Source organism: Hemibagrus wyckioides, linkage group LG06, assembly GCF_019097595.1.
Source record: "Hemibagrus wyckioides isolate EC202008001 linkage group LG06, SWU_Hwy_1.0, whole genome shotgun sequence".
NCBI classification, from domain to species: domain Eukaryota; kingdom Metazoa; phylum Chordata; class Actinopteri; order Siluriformes; family Bagridae; genus Hemibagrus; species Hemibagrus wyckioides.
Genome location: NC_080715.1, coordinates 29,543,983 through 29,561,249, shown reverse-complemented (window position 1 = coordinate 29,561,249; position 17,267 = coordinate 29,543,983). Strand labels below are relative to the sequence as shown.

Here is a 17,267-nt window from a genome sequence, read left to right as displayed (position 1 = left end):
ATGTTAGAAGCTGAATGCGTGTTGTGATGTCACATGACGCATTTTGTCTCAAATCTTTTGAAAAATTTGCAAGCTCCACCGAGAGTTTGCCTGATTTTGTGTTGATTTCAGAGGACTGAGGATTCGTAATCTGAAATAGAACAAGCATGTCCACAGTGTCAATGCAAAAACATTTTTAAAAAATGTAACGTAAAAGGTTTAAATACTTTCAACGACACCTCAAAATGGACATGTTCAAACTCAGGAATTTGACTTTTATCTTAGCTGATATCTTGTTTTTCGAAATGCACAAATGTTTGTCAGGGCAAAAAAAAAAAGTTCCATCTCATGTCATGTTGGGACCCTCATCCGCCCCCGAGCTCCCGATAAGGGCCATGTCGTTGCCTTAGCGGAGACATCGGATCTGAAAGGACATCCCCTCGTTAGGCCACTCGGAGACGTCGGACGCTTGCGGAGAGACAGCAGACGGCCATTATCTCTGTCACCTGACACACACGACACGGCCGAGGCTTTACTCTTTAATGTCTCTGTGGTAAACCTGAGAGCATCCATTTTGCTTGTCCTGGCTGTTTCATCCGATCCTGTCAGCAGGGATTGTGGGGGCTCATAAATGATGGAGGAGGTTTTTATCGTTCCTGTTCTGTCATATTTTGGGGATTGTAGGGCTGCGATTTGCAGACAAATGAGATTTGATCCTTCCGCAAATATTGGATGTAGTCTCTGCTTGATTACTTGATATTACTGCAGAATTTTCAGACGGTTTGGGCTTGATGGAAAGGTTTCCGAAGAAAGAGTGATTTTTTCGATTATGCAGCAGGCTCTTTATTATCCTTGCTGTTTACTCTCTCCTCTCTGGCTACACTCTGAGAGGGGAAAAAGGTATACTAAACTGAACACCTTTCCTTTCCTTTTCTTTCGTATATTTAATATGTATCTTTGACCTGGAAACATAGAGGTTGTGTCTTAAGAAAAGATTTAAGGTGTGTTAAAGGACAGTAATGTTGAGAGTGTTTTTGTTTTGTTTTTACCGTACCACCTCACCGAAATGGAGAGATAAAGTTTAGCACCCTTTTCTTTTCATCTTTCAAAGAACAACTTGTGTAGCTGATTTTTTTGCAAAGCATATCTTTACTTAGCATTATTTCCAATCTATCTAATCTCTCTGTCTGCCTCCAGAAACACAGGATTGTGATTAAGTGATTTTTTTTCCTAAGAAACTTTTTTTCTGTGCGCCAGATTTTCTCTCTCTCTCTCTCTCTCTCTCTCTCTCTCAATATTATTAGCACTGCGTCCTGAGATCCTCAGAACAAAACCCCAAACGACTCATTATTGTACATATAGCGCGTGCATTGTGTAGGTGGTTTGTGTAGGACTGCATTATTTCATACCTCCTGCGCGCAGTGCACTGATGTAGGGAACAAGGGTAGTTTGGGACTCGGCCTTTGTCGATCCCTTGGGCGGAAAGCACCTGGCTGTGCCCCGCTGTTATAGCTCACTATTACCACCCCCTGGGGAAGGGGGGAAGAGCCATGCATAAGACGGATGTTGGAACAGAGTGATGAAAGGGAAAGAAATAAAATGGGTGACTGAAATCAACTCAGGTTCTAACCGACTGATGATTGTTCTAAGTGTTGAGAGCTGAAAGACGCCCACAGTGAAATATCTTCATCAGCCCACAGACACTGCTGCCAGCTGCACACTGTAGGAGTCTTATTTATTTATTTATTTATTTGTTTACTTATTTATTTTTCCGTTATTACGGATTATCATGCTCGTTATTCCTGTTAAACACTTCATCCAGCTTTCAGCCTTACTTTGTATCCATGTAACTTTTTTTTTTGGTCTCACACTCTTCCTTATCCCCCAGTGTTACTAATCACCTGCAGGTATTCATTGGGTCTTGCAGGGTTCTTGTGTGTCGGCTTTGATTAATAGAAACGCAAACGCGCGGCGCGAAATCATGCGTAAAAATAAAAGGAAAATAAACCTGGAAGGAAATGGATCATCCAACACGCGCGAATGTTTATCTAAAGGTAAATTTTCTCACATCACCTTCTTGGACGCCTCCCTGAATCTGACTCAGGGTGTGTGTATGTTCCGTTAATGACCCGTGAAAATGAAATTATAGCGGGTGAAATGTTGCGCGTCTCATTAAAACGCGCTAATTACCCAGTGAAAGAATCGGATGGGTTTCCTAACTTGTTGAGGGAAAAAAAAATAGAAGTGTGTGTGTGTGTGTGTGGACTTACAGTGAGCGGCAGCCATGGCTGAGCTGAACACGGCGAGCAGAGACGCACCGAGCGCGCAACACCGCCACTTCTGTAACTCCATGGCCGAGTAAAAGCTCCGGTATATCCGTAACCAAGACCAAAACCGGACGTATTTCCGAAGTGTGCCGCTGAAGTGTTTCCGCCGTGACACCCAGAGCCTCTGTGTGCAGACAGATGTGAGCTCTGACAGCTCTGTGGTCTGCCGCCGGTGAGAGGAAATGCTCAGCGAGTGGGAAAAACAGACGCTCTTAAAGCCACGCGGCTCTCCCTGCGCGCATCTCTCTCTCTCTCTCACACACACACTCTCAATCACACACAGTCTCTCTCTCTCTCTCTCTCTCTCTCTCTCTCTCTTACACACACACTCACTCTCAATCACACACAGTCTCTCTCTCTCTCTCTCTGTCTCTCTCTCTCTCTCTCTCTCACACACACACTCTCAATCACACACAGTCTCTCTCTCTGTCTCTCTCTCTCTCTCTCTCTCTTACACACACACACTCACTCTCAATCACACACACAGTCTCTCTCTCTCTCTCATTCTCAATCACACACGCACACACACACTGCCTCTCGCTCTCGCTCTCTCAATCACACACACACACACACACACGCACGCACACACACACACAGAGTCTCTCTCGTCCACTCCGTTTTTCCTCCACCTCCTACCTTTCTCCTTCTCCCTACTCTCTTCACACATATCCCACATTGTCAACTGGCTAGAAAATAAAGCAAGCAAACAAAAGCACAATCGAAAAATAACTTGCGCTGTGGAAATGGAATAACTTGTATTCCATTTACACCCAATTACACTAAATTGCACTTAGACTGCAAGACTAATATTTTGAAACTTTGAAAAAAATTTGTGTTAAATTGTCAAAACATAGTTTAACTTTTTATTTATTTTTATGTCAAAACATATATTAAACTGAGCTAGAAAGAGACACTTGGATGAATTCATGTACACTATATGGCTAAAAGTACTGTCACACCCATGTATTCCTTCTCCAAACATCTTTGAAAATGTCTCTGTATGCTGTAGCAATACAGTCTTCCCTTCACTGCTGCCAAGAGGCTCAAACCAGTTCCAGCATGACAATACAGCTGTGCACAAAGCAAAGATCTCTATGAAGACATGGTGTGTTATGGTTGGAGTAGAAGAACTTGAGTGTCCTGCACAGAGCCCTGACTCAACCCTACTGAACACCTTTAGGATGAACTGGAACATCGATTGATCCCCAGACTAATCCTCAAAGTCACGTTCCAAAATCTAGTGGAAAACCTTTCCAGAAAAGTGGAGCTTATTACAACAGTAAAGGGGGAATAAATCTAGAATAATATGTACAACAAACATACATGGGTGTGATGATCAGGGGTGCACAAACGTTTGCCCATATAGTGTATAACGGAGGCAGAAAGCTTTCAAGTTATTTATAAACCGACATTAATTGCTTGACCTGTAATACATTTCTGAAATCCTTAAGAATATTCTTCTGACTGAAAGCCATATTTAAAGAGGTTATTATTTAAAGCATTATTTATTCAGAGCATGCTTTTACATATTGGATGAAGAGCGTATATGAAGTAAAAGTGACTACATTAGCTTAAGCAACATTCTATAACTCATTCAGCAGCAACAACAACATCAACAACATGAGGGTTTAGATATTATAGATAATCATCAGTATTTTCCAAATCCTACCCACTCATTTATAACATTATCAAGAGCAGTGGTGGCAGCTCAAGTGGTTAAGGCTTTGGGTTGTTGACCGGAAGATCGGTGTTCAAGCCCAAGCATCGCCAATCTGCTACTGTTGGGCACTTGAGCAAGGCCCTCAAACCCCCCCTTCTGATCCAAGGGTGCTGCATCATGGCTGACCCTGCTCTCTGACCCCAACCCCCAAGAATGGGAAAGAATTTCACTATACAGTAACGTATATGTGACAAATAAAGACAACTTAACTTAAATCCAGCATGGAGCTGATAAGTGCTCAGTGTCACAGCTGTAAACACTACGGCTTCCTTCTTCATCAGGGAACTACAGGGAAGTCACTACGGCTTTGTTTCCAGGTGGACTGTTAAAAAACATGGCACACATCTCCCGGAAATCCTGTAGAATCTTTCCGATCAGACCATGACTTCCTGAATTGTTTCCACTTATGTGTGCCGTATGCATAAGAGGTTCAGCCGGCAGAGATTAGGAGACAAAATACTGTGTTCAACACAGAACCAGAAAAGTTCCTCATCCTTTTCTAAGTTTTAAGACCTGTTTGTCTCACATCTTGACAGCTCCAGAACTTTCCAAGCTTCAATATTAGTTTTATTTTCATTTCAGATTTGTACCAGATTTTTTTTTCCCGTATCCCACCCACTAGTTCTTCTCTTTCACACGACACACAGATAAACTGAGAGTAAAGCCATGCATGTGCTTCCTTGCCGACTTGTGAAGACAGCACCCAGCGTCTTTTCAAAATGATGGTCATGCTGTGTCACAGGGAAGCTGAACATTCTCTGAGAAAAGCACTACTATCTGGCCTCTTCTACTGAGGAGCTGCTAGTGATGCTGTGATTGACAAATTAATGCCATGCCTCCTACATAGACCCAACAGCCATTTTTGCTCTATTGGGCTTCTGGCCATGGATGACTGTAGCATACAAAAAATACAACCTCCAGAAGACACCAAAAAACACACAACTTGTCACTAACATACTGGCACCACTGTAAAAAATAAATAAATAAATAAATAACACAGCATCCAGTAAGCAACTGCAAGGGCTATTTACAGTTATTTACTAATTAGTGTAACTGGAGGTTGAAGTTTATTACTGTAAAAAAAAACAAGCTGTAATTGTCTTTTAAAGTAAAACTGGGTTACTGATATATAACCTTAATATTTGCATGGAAGTTTTCATTGATTAAGAAAATCGTTTAGTCAAATGAATCCATATTTCGAAGTATTCTATCGGTATAAAGATGAAAAAGATGGTCGCCTCAGTTGCCATAGTGACGCTAGGTTGAAGGAACTTACTGTAATTAGAGTGTGCTGACAAGCGAACTGAAGAAAAGTGAGATTTGTTTGCTAGGTTAAAGTTTTACACACTCACTCATATTTCAGTGGGTTACTTCCAGGTTGGAGAAGAATCCAAGATCAGAAAGATTGTAAAAGTGGAGAAACTCTATAATAAAAGAGGTCAGACAGGGTTAGATTGTATATGTGTTAGTGCAGCAGGTCTTCGGTTTATAGTCATAGTCGTAGGCGCCATGCGCTATGCTACACTGAAGAGATGTTATGAGTTTCCTGGCTTTTTTCTACTTTTTTCTACTTTATTTCCATTTACTGTAATCACTTCAGAAGATTTAAGTTACTGTGACATCACAGGACACACACGGACACACACCTACTTACCTCCACTATAAGTGTTTGATTATGTCCTCATTACTACTTTGTCCGAATATTTATATGATGTGTATATTTGCTTTCTCTTTTCTATTTATTTCCTTTTCTTTCTTCTATCTTTCTTTTTTTTCTTCTTTTGTTCTTATCTAAGTTGTACTTGTTGTTTTTCATGTTTGTGTTACATTACATTCTACTTAAGAACTGTATAGCTATATCATATTAAATTATATTATATAATATTTACTGGCCATTTTTACAGTTTTATAGCTGAAGGGTTGACGGTGTACTCAAATAATTCTATACACAATGTAGAAATGCGACATTGTGTTAAAGTGTTCAGTTAAATAAGTATTTACTATTAGAAAGACACGTTTTGGCTCGTTAGTAAATCAAATTTTGTGCAGAAGATAAGTGCAAGTGTGTGAACATCGATTTGTGTTCAAATGTGCCTTAACCTTGATTGAGAAACATTTTGAAGCAACTATGTATATATATTAATCAGTTTGAAACTTTGGTACGCTGAGAGAATTCAGAATTAGTAAAGTTAAAACCTAAATGCAGTCAAACTGTGCTTGCTTCCTTATCCAAAGCTTCTTGATTTACCGTATTTATATTGTTTACACTTAAACATTTGTAAATTTTCAGGCGCTTTCATGGTACATTTCTACATTTGTTTCTATATTTCAGTTACACCAATCAGGCATAACATTATGACCACTGACAGGTGAAGTGAATAACACTGATTATCTCCTCATCATGGCACCTGTTAGTGGGTGGGATATATTAGGTAGCAAGTGAACATTTTGTCCTCAAAGTTGATGTGATAGAAGCAGGAAAAATGGGCAAGAGTAAGGATTTGAGCGAGTTTGATGAAGGACCAAATTGTGATGACTAGAGGATCAAAGCATCTCCAAAACTGCAGCTCTTGTGGGGTGTTCCTGGTCTGCAGTGGTCAGTATCTATCAAAAGTGGTCCAAGGAAGGAACACAAATTGCTGAAGAAGTTAATGCTGGCTCTGATAGAAAAGTTTCAGAATAAACAGTGCATGATGGGACAGGGCTGTTTTGGCAGCGAAAGGGGGACCAATACAATATTAGGCAGGTGGTCATAATGTTATGCCTGGTCAGTGTACATGCTGTTCTTTTATGGAGATTTATAGATAAATATGGGGGATGTAGTAGTTCAGTGGTTAAGGTGATGGACTACTGATGGGAGCTTGAATCCCAGGTCCACCAAGCTGCCACTGCTGGGCCCATGAGCGAGGCTCTTAACCCTGAATTGCTCAGTTGTATAAAAAGTGAGATAAACTGTATGTCATGCTGGATAAAAGTGTCTTGCCAAATGCTAGAAATGTAAACACAAATAAGCGATTGAGTATGTGATGATTGTGTTTATGTAAAACTAAAGTCGAGCTGATCTTCCCTTAATGTCTTCCTCCTGGAGATCTGACTTCCAGAATCCAACCATGCTTAATCACCCAACACACCTATACACACACCTACAACTCATCCAACATCAGTGTCTGTAGTAATATACAGTATTTACTGGAATATGATCCATTTCTTATTTACATTTAGAGGTGGGACTGTAGACATCGTGTTAGGACTGCCAGTGGCTCAGCTGTTCGGACCACCTTCCTTGTACCCTGAGAGACAGTGGGGTCAGTTGAGTAGTGCTGGAGAACCAGAGGTGCAGTGCAGGATGTGGTAAGAGCTTTGGTCTTGTATAAGAGGGTGCTGGTTTGGGAAGACAAGCATTAGTCTTTTAAATCTACAGGAAGATAGTGGAGGGAGCTCAGCAGTGGGGTGGGGTGGGAGAACAATAGAGCTTGCATTCATTTTTTTCCTTAGTCTGTTGTGGCTTTAAGAGGCTTGTGCATATTTTTTGCGCTGGTTATGGATTATTATCCTTTATTATTAATCATCAGCTTTATATAACATGCAAATGGCTCTGCTTTTCAGTCACGTAACTACAACTCTAAATTTTTAATACATATATGTTGGTATTTTTATCTGACTAATAAGGACATCGACGTGTCCTTCAGCTCTGGCAGTATCCTCGCTCTGGAGATCCTTTGTTGTTGTCTATACTGGGCATGTGCTGCATGTTTATCTTTGACACATTGTCTTACAACATGACAGCAACAGCAAATGCTGCATAAAGCCACTTTGCCAATTCGCACATTCCATGATTTTAGTAACGGATTGAAACGAGGTTATATCATACACACCGTGTTTTGATTTCTCTTCCTTTCCACTACATAAAGTAGCTCTACATGTAGTTCTATTGGTACAGAAGGTCATATCAGTAATAAGATTCTACACTCAAAGCATGGCCTTGTAACATGAAATCAAATTTGCTCACGCTGTTGCAAATATATGTACAATTCACAGCCATCGCTTCGATGTTGTCCTTTTGTTGCATGCCTTTTTATCATTTTAAATAATAATGACAATAATTACGCTCCTGTGAAAGTTAATTTGCACCAATTTTCCTCATTTAGGATAGTGATGGACATTTGATAAAAAAAAAAAAAAACTTAATAAAAACCAATTGCTATTCAATGGAGAGAAATGGATTCTGTTTAGTTTATTGTTTTTTGCAAATTAATGACTGAATGAACATAAACAGCCCACTGATGCTTAAATACAGGCTTTAAAGCAAACAGTTATCTGTAAATGAATGACAAATATATAAAAAAAATTTCTTACTTCAACATTTTACCAGCGTCCTCTGGTCCTCTGTCTTTTGTGCCACTTTAATAATTCCCCCGCTGCCTCTTGATAATTAATGTTTTCTGGTTTTGTGAAACATTTGTATAGCACACTGCGAGCACCCAGGTGAGATTCAGGATAGGATTGTGGGTTTTTTCCACCTCTCCAGCCTCCATCTGAGCGCTTCCTAGTGAGCAGAACATCACATTTTCTCATGAAGGCAGCGTCACTATGTAGATGCACAATTTGGTTCCATGTCGAATGCTGGACTCCATGTGGTGTTAGTGTTCTTACTCATATGTAGCAACATTGAATTCATTCCAAAGTATCTAAACATTACAAAATGCCACATAAGGCTACAGGCAAAATGTTTCCATTCTATTTCAAAACCCAAATTAGACAATTAGACAAAATTTGTTTAATTACAAGCCCAAAATATGGAATTTGCGCCTGTTTGGTTGTGTCCATGTTCAGCACTGAATGTCTTTCTCATGTCACACTCCACATTGGTGGTTTATATGAAGCTCATTTGCAAGTAAAAACTCAGGAATTGAAGAATTTGTAGTTTTTCATTCATGTTTCTCTTTTTAGCTAGCCTACTAGGGGCAATATATTCATTGCGATGTCCAATTTTTTATTTTTTGCATATAAATGATTCTAACATATAATACAAATGAGTTTTTCTTTATTTTTCTTAATTTTTATTTTATTTTGTTTATTAGATTAGATTATTATTTATTAATAATAAATCTGTTAAAATCTATTAAAATCTGTTATTTTGTGTATGTATGAGGAAGTCAGGAGTAGCAGAGAAGTATGTCAGAGTGGTGCAGGACATGTAGGAGAGGAGCAGGACAGTGGTGAGGTGTGCTGTAGGTCAGAGAGAGGAGTTCAAAGTGGAGGTGGGACTGCATCAGGGATCGGCTCTGAGCCCCTTCCTGTTTGCTATGGTGATGGACCAGTTGTCAGAGGAGGTCAGACAGGAGTCTCCTTGGACAATGATGTTTGCAGATGACATTGTGATCTGTAGTGAGAGCAGGGAGCAGGTGGAGGAAAACCTGGAGAGGTGGAGGTTTGCGCTGGAGAGAAGAGGAATGAACGTCAGTCGTAGTAAGACTGAGTACATGTGTGTGAATGAAAAGGAGGGAAGTGGAACAGTAAGATTACAGGGTGAAGAGGTGAAGAAGGTACAGGAGTTTAAGTACTTGGGGTCAACAGTCCAGAGTAATGGAGGGTGTGGGAAAGAGGTAAAGAAGCCAGTTCAGGCAGGTTGGAATGGGTGGAAAAAGGTGTCGGGAGTTCTGTGTGATAGAAAAATTTCAGCGAGAATCAAGGGGAAGGTGTACAAGACAGTGGTGAGACCGGCCATGCTGTATGGTTTATAGACAGTGTCAATGAGGAAGAGACAGGAGTCAGAGCTGGAGGTAGCAGAGCTGAAGATGTTGAGGTTCTCTTTGGGAGTGAGAAGGTTGGACAGAATTAGGACCGAGCACATCAGAGGGACAGCTCATGTTGGATGTTTGGGGGACAAAGTTAAGGAGGGCAGATTAAGTTGGTTTGAACATGTTCAGAGGAGGGAGAGTGAGTATATCGGTAGGGGAACGTTGGACAGGAGGTAATGAGGAAGGCCAAAGAGGATATGGATGTAATAAATGAGGATATGAAGCTAGTGGGTGCAAGTGTTGAGGATGCAGTAGATAGGGATAGGTGGAGAGAGATGATTCGCTGTGGCGACCACTGAAGGGAAAAGCCAAAGGAAGAAGAAGAAGAATAGTCTGTTATTTATTTATTTATTTGTTTGTTTGTTTATTTATTTGTTTGTTTATTTTCTTACTTATTTATGTATATATGTATTTTTTAATTTATTTATTTACTTATGTTTTTTGCAAAGAAATGCAAAAACAATTCTAACAAATCTAAAAGAAAGGAGTTTTTTATTTTTATTTATTGTTATTTTATGTTTGATTAAAATTAGATTATCATTAATTAATAATCTGTTATTTATTTATTTATTTATTTACTTATTTATTTATACAAATCTGTTATTTATTAATAAACTGTTTGTTATTAAATGTTTTTACATTTCTAATCAATAATAAGAATAAGAATAATATAGAACAATTAATAACAAATGGTTTCCAAAATCACCTTATTTTTTATTAATAATCAGATCAGATTTTGTAGACTGTTTGTTGTTAACAATTATATATTATAATTAGTATTATAGAAATGTACAAAAATAAGTAAAATGTACTTAAAAGTAAGGAGGGAAAGTTTATTTATTACATAAGAGCTCTACTATTTTTAATTATTTTATCTATCTATCTATCTATCTATCTATCTATCTATCTATCTATCTATCTATCTATCTATCTATCTATCTATCTATTTATTTATATTTCTTTTTCTTCGTTTATTTACATAATTATTTTGTTTATCATTTGTTTATTTGTGCAATTTTTTTAATGATTTAAATGTATTATATTTTTCTTTTAAAAAACTTGATGACTTCACAGACACACACCACACTAACGGACTCGAATGTACATTAACAAAAACGCCTGGCTAAGGTGAATAAACTGTACACAGAGATTCAGGATGAAAGCTAGACTTAGGTAAAATGTTTATATCTGCGGGTTTTGTCTACAAATCAAACAAGGTCACATTTAATAGAAAAGAAAAATGGTCTGAATTGATTTTCTTTCTACTGAGCAGCTTTTTCTAAATGATACTGAAGTTTACATCAGTGAGGTTTACTGAAAGTTCATGGTCTGATTCTCATGTCTTGGATTTGAAGATCTTCTACTGCATTATTTCTTTTTCTTTTTTTTCCCTCCCCTCTGCGTCTTTTTCGTCTTGTGCTTTCTGGCCATAGGTGTAGAAAGAGGAACTAAAAATTCCCATTGGAGCCCGATGGATTCAAGACATTGGATTAAGACATGTTAGACCTCCTGTTGTATGGTCAGTCGTATGTCTGTTGTATGATCTTTGTGTGTGTGTGTGTGTGTGTGTAATGTGTTCAGAGTTTTAGCTCTGGTTTGTGTGTATTATTATTATTATTATTATTATTATTATTATTATTATTCATTCATTCAACCATTCAAAATAAAAATTAATTATTTAGTTATTTCTTCATTTGTGCAATTTAACAATTTAAAATCAAGTAGCTTTTATTTCAAATTACATGAATTCGTATTCTTATTAAATGAACTTCTGCAGTGTTATATATAATATAATTTATATTTGTGTGTGTGTGTGTGTATGTGTGTGTGTATGTGTGTGTGTTGTATCTTGTAAGTGACTAAGCTGCTGTAACACAAGAATTTCCCTCATGGGATCAATTAAGTCTATCTATCTATCTATCTATCTATCTATCTATCTATCTATCTATCTATCTATCTATCTATCTATCTATTATGCATTTACATTAAGTCGACTTTATTCATGACTTTTACTCTGACTTTATCTACATAATTTATTCATCAGTGGAACATCAGAAGCTACTAGTGAGGAAGTGGCTCAGTGCTAAAGAGGTTGGGCTACTGACTGAAAGGTCATGAGATCAAATCCTGCCACCTGGCCCTTGAGCAAGGCCCTTAAATGTGCAAATGAGATAAATATAAGTTACTCTTGATGAGTCTAGATGTAAGGTGAAGTAAGAGAGGAGAGAACTTGCCAATTGGGAATTGAGAGAATTCCAGCATCATATATACAGTAATATCCAAGGCATACAGACACATAGACAAGATATCAAGTATGAATAAACTAAATAACTAAACTAAAAAAAAAAAAATACAATATAAAACAGTATAAACTTGTAGGACTTTTCAAGAGTTCACCTGCTGCGTGAGGCGTGAGGAAACTCAGCATGAAGATAACCTTTGTCTCAACTTGCAAGTAGTCCAGACTGTAGATTCATTTCAGTTGAATTTCTGCAAACTGAAGTGGAAGTAAACTGGAGTTACTGAGAAGAAATTAGTTCACATAACTTGGGGCTATCGTATTTTTACAGATGCATGGTTTGAACCTGTAGCTATGCCCGTGTGCAGCATGTACAGTATCCATTGCTACAAAGCTGGTGTTATATGCAGGAGACTTACACAATTACCAACATATGAGGCAGTAGCTGTACTGTTTCTGGTGCTAATGCGCAGACATACAACAAATAAATAGACAGATTAGAACGCTATTATAAAGTATAAATAAATACCATACAGTTACTGACTGTAATTGATGTAAACTCCATTATAATGATATTTCATTAAATATAATTAAGTTAAAAAATAAATAAATAAAAACAATGTAAATGTTAGTAAAAACATATTTTCAAGTACATGATAAGAAAAAAGAAATATAAACTATCAATAAATATCATATATTTATAATTACTCACTTGATGTAAACTCCAATTATATATAATATAATATAATATAATATAATATAATATAATATAATATAATATAATATAATATAATATAATATAATATAATATAATAAATAAAAATATAATGTGTTATAAAACTAAGGAAAAATAATGCATAAGAAAATGTTATTAAAAATATACATTTGCAAGGAAATTATTAGAATTAATTAATTAATTAATTAATTGATTTGAAAAATGTTTAAAAGATATTTTCTCTGATCTCTGGATGCTGGTTAACATGACATTTTCTTTTCAGAAATATGAATCTGGTAGTTTTGGGGGATATCACAACCTTATAAGGTGAAGAAGGAACAGGAGATAAAACCTCTAAGGTCAGGTCACGTCCGCTGACAGAGTTTTTGTGTGTATCAGGTGTGCTGGAGCAGCAGGGGGAAAAATGGGTCATTCACGGGTTGTGTTATTCTTGATATTCTAGGGGAAAGGAAAATGCTGCCTTGTGGCTGTCTGACCCAAATCTGCTCCTGTCGATGCTTAGAACCTTCTCATCTTCGCAGCTGTAAAGAAGCTTTGCAGAGCTAGACTTAGACAGATATAATCTACTGTCAGTCCCAAGGACTTGACTTGTCCTTTACTTAAACCAGCCAGAAAAGAAATTCCGTCACAGTTCATTTTGTTCGTTTAGGCTGGACGTCAGTTTCCGTCAGAGGAGGATCGGAAATGTTTTAAAACCTAAAAAGCTAGAGCGAGGTTCTGGATTTAGACACATGTTTTTAGCTGCATCGCTGTTGCACATGATGCAAGGATGAAAACATGTCACCCTCCATTTAAACTCGTTTAGGAAAGCAGAGCAGAGGCTGGTTTTAAAGAATTAAGCACAGTTATTGTGCAAAGAAGGTTATTAAAATTGAAATAGCATCCTGTAGTCTATCTAGAAAAAAACAAACAAACTCATGACTGGGAAAGTATCAGAGTGCTGATGATATTAATATTAAGCTCACTAACACAGTTATGTTCGCACTGAAAAAGTGAGAAAAATCAATTGTTAAATATGACTTATTAAATATACTTCTTCTTAATAACTTGCAATTTCTGACCTACGCATACAGAAGAGGAATATGAATATTAATTAAATCCACTGTATTTGTCCTCCTACACATGGCATAATGGAAAAAAATCTAAATTTATGTGCAAAAAAGCATGTATTAAAAGATGGTGAGATGGGTATTTAACAAAGAAGAGACTTTTTTCTGTATTTTTTCCTCAGTCCACTGTTAACTAATAGATAAGACCTTTCTCTGGCGCATTTGTAAAAACGGGACCTTTCTATTAGACCAGATTTTGATTCCGTTCTTGGCTCGTCGTCCTGCTCTCGTCTGGAATAATGAGATGTCGCGGGATCCGGTTCCATTCCATTCGATTTTGCTGGCTTCCATCGTCTATTTGTTCTTGTTTGTCAGTGTGAGAGCTGTGAGCTGTGAGCTGAGAGCAGAGATCTAGTGCTTTCTATCGAAAACAATAATAATAAAAAAGAAAAAAATCCTCTCTTAGGAAACAGCATGAATCCATTTGCATTATGCTAACTAGAGCGTAACGTTAATGGGAATGGGCGATGGATAAAAGCGATGGGAACAGGTAGAGAAAAAAAAAACACAATTATGACTAAATATCATCTTTCTTCCGCTCTCCATCATCATCATCGACAGCAGAAACATCACAATCATCACAAAACTGTGGAAGAAATTATTCTTATTATGATAGTCAGAGAATTATTTCATCAAACTCATTTTACTTAGCAAGGTTTGAAACACAGCTTTGGATTCTAGACGTGTTTTTTGTGCGTGTCCACATCTCTTGATATTCCAAGACCATGCTATGATGAGTACTTGTGTGTCTTCGTTACAATCTAGCTGTGGCTCGATGTTCCTTAATACTCAATGATTTATCCTATTTCTGCTGAAATCACTGCTCTACTCTTATATTTGTTGGCCAGTGATTTGATTTATTTATTTATTTTTCCTTTCCCTGGATTGCTTTGGAGGGCGGTGGCGCAGTGGCTTGCTGGTTAGCACATTTGCCTCACACCTCCAGGCTTGGGGATTTGATTTCAGTCTCTGCCACGTGTGTGTGGAGTTTTCCCCACATGTTCACCCCGTGCCTTGGGGGTTACTCCAGTTTCCTGCCCCAGTCCGAAGACATGCATTGTTGGCATCTTTAAATTGTGTGTGAATGAGTGTGTAATTGTGCCATGTGATGTGATAGGCTGGCATCCTGTCCTGTGTGTACCCAGCTTTGTGCTCCGAGTCTCCTGAGAATCCTGAGGCTCCAGGTTCCCCAAGACTCAGTAGGATTGAAAATGGTTTAATTTAATTTCTAATGAACTAATTCATTAATCAATAATATTTGCTAAATATTAAGTCAGTCCCTGTCCTTGTAAAAGATATTCAGTATTATTATTATTATTATTATTATTATTATTATTATTATTATTATTATTATTATTATTATTATATTTCAACAAAGATTCCAGGCATGTTGTGAATCATTTAGTGAAACTGACACCTTCAAGGCTTTATTAGGAAAGTAAGCACCTACACCTGTATTGCATATCATTGCCCAGTTTTTCGTTCCACGTGCCAGCAGTTTTCATATCAGGAATGCTGTAACTGAACATCAGAGTGTCATTTCTGAACATTTTCTACATCACCTTGAATATTTTTTTGCTTCCAAAGCTTGACATCACAGAGAATGGAGCTGAGGAAATGTTTCCTGGCTTTATGCCTCATGTACATTACTCAATAAAACACCAAATCATGTGCACAGGTCAGCTATCAAGCATTACATCCAGCCATTCAGAATCTGATTTGATCAGCACTGATCACAAATCAGGCTATAAAGAGTTTCAGCTCCTTTCAGATGAAAGCAGAGACCTTGCCCCTGGCAGAGGAGTTTAAGCATTTCAGGATGATGAGTGATGGGTAGAAAGAGCGTGAGATTGACAAATGGATAGTCAGCGGAACTCGCTGTCAGGCTGGTGTATTTCAGTATTCAGTACCTGCTTGTTCTCATACATGGGTAGTGACTAAAAGACTGAAGTCTGTGGAAGTGATCAACATTATGAGCTCTGAGAGGTGAAGTGAATAACACTGATGATCTCCTCATCATGGCACCTGTTAGTGGGTGGGATATATTAGGCAGCAAGTGAACATTTTGTCCTCAAAGTTGAAGTGTTAGAAGCAGGAAAAATGGACAAGAGTAAGGATTTGAGCGAGATTGACAAGGGCCAAATTGTGATGGCTTGACGTCTGGATCAGAGCATCTCCAAAACTGGAGCTTTTGTGGGGTGTTCCCAGTCTGCAGTGATCAGTATCTATCAAAAGTGGTCCAAGGAAGGAACACTGTTGAACCGGGGACAGGGTCATGGGCGGCCAAGGCTCACTGATGCACGAGGGGAGCGAAGACCTATCCGTCCGATCCAACAGGCGAGCTACTGTTGCTCAAATTTCTGAAGAAGTTAATGTTGGTTTTGATAGAAAAGTCAGTTATCTTCCAAGGGACAGAGCCCAGTGCCTTTTGGACAGGTTTTATCTCATAGTTGGCTTGATAACAAGCTGATCCATAAGGAGAATCTGGGAAGCCTGGACTGATCTTCTCATCCTGTTGTTACTACAACTGCTACAAGGTACATAATAATGAGAAGGAATAAATACCTGTTTACATAAACCAGTAACTCAAACACTTTTCCATCACACCTCCAAGACTAGGGGTTTGATTCCTGCCTTTTCCCTGTGTGTGAAGTTTGCATGTTCTTCCTGTACCTTGTGGTTTACTGCTGGTCCTCCATTCCAAACTCATGCACTGTAGGATAATAAGCATGTCTGTGTGTGATTGTGCCATGTGATGAAATAGCACCCCGCCCAGCATGTCCCCTGCCTTGTGCATCGAGTCCCCTGGTATAGGCTACAAGCTCTCAACGACCTTGTGTAGAATAAGCACTACCCAAAAAAAACCAAAAAAACTGATCGATTAGTGCCATATAAGGTATTGGTTTAACACTGAGAGCAAACAGTGACACACTTTACACTTTAAAGATGAACATACAGAGTAATGAATTAAATTCTTAGATAAATACTGCTTGTAAATAAAACCCCACTTTTGAAATAAATAGCTAAAAGAAATACAGTTGAAACTACTTCCTCTTCCTTTTCAAAATAGTCCTGACACAATATATCTTTTCCTGAGGTGAAATGGTTTGAGATGGTCTACACCCGGAATATCCAGAAATTGAAAATCGTCCATCTTGTTACAGTATAATAGCGTAGCTTGTTTTATTTTTCCTTTTAGCGGTTGCTTTCCTCCCAGGCCGCTGAGCTCGAAATAGACTTTCGGTGTGATCATGTCCCACGGGTAAAAGCAGTCAAAGGCGACCTGTCCTATAATTACACACCATCCCAGGCTTTTATCCATGTCAGAAATTACATTCACCCCTCCAGCCATTGTA

At 38.1% G+C, this 17,267-nt stretch overlaps 1 protein-coding gene across 2 annotated transcripts in view; it reads right to left on the bottom strand.

The window, feature by feature from the left end:
* Positions 1 to 2,619, bottom strand: part of cntnap5a (contactin associated protein family member 5a) — a 128,724-nt gene extending 126,105 nt beyond the window's left edge. For both annotated transcript variants that reach the window (XM_058391658.1, XM_058391659.1), the window contains exon 1: positions 2,250 to 2,619. In XM_058391658.1, the coding sequence (XP_058247641.1) occupies positions 2,250 to 2,331 (82 nt within the window). In that variant the 5' untranslated portion in view covers positions 2,332 to 2,619. The remainder of the gene's footprint in view (positions 1 to 2,249) is intronic.
* Between the last annotated feature and the right edge of the window lie 14,648 nt (positions 2,620 to 17,267).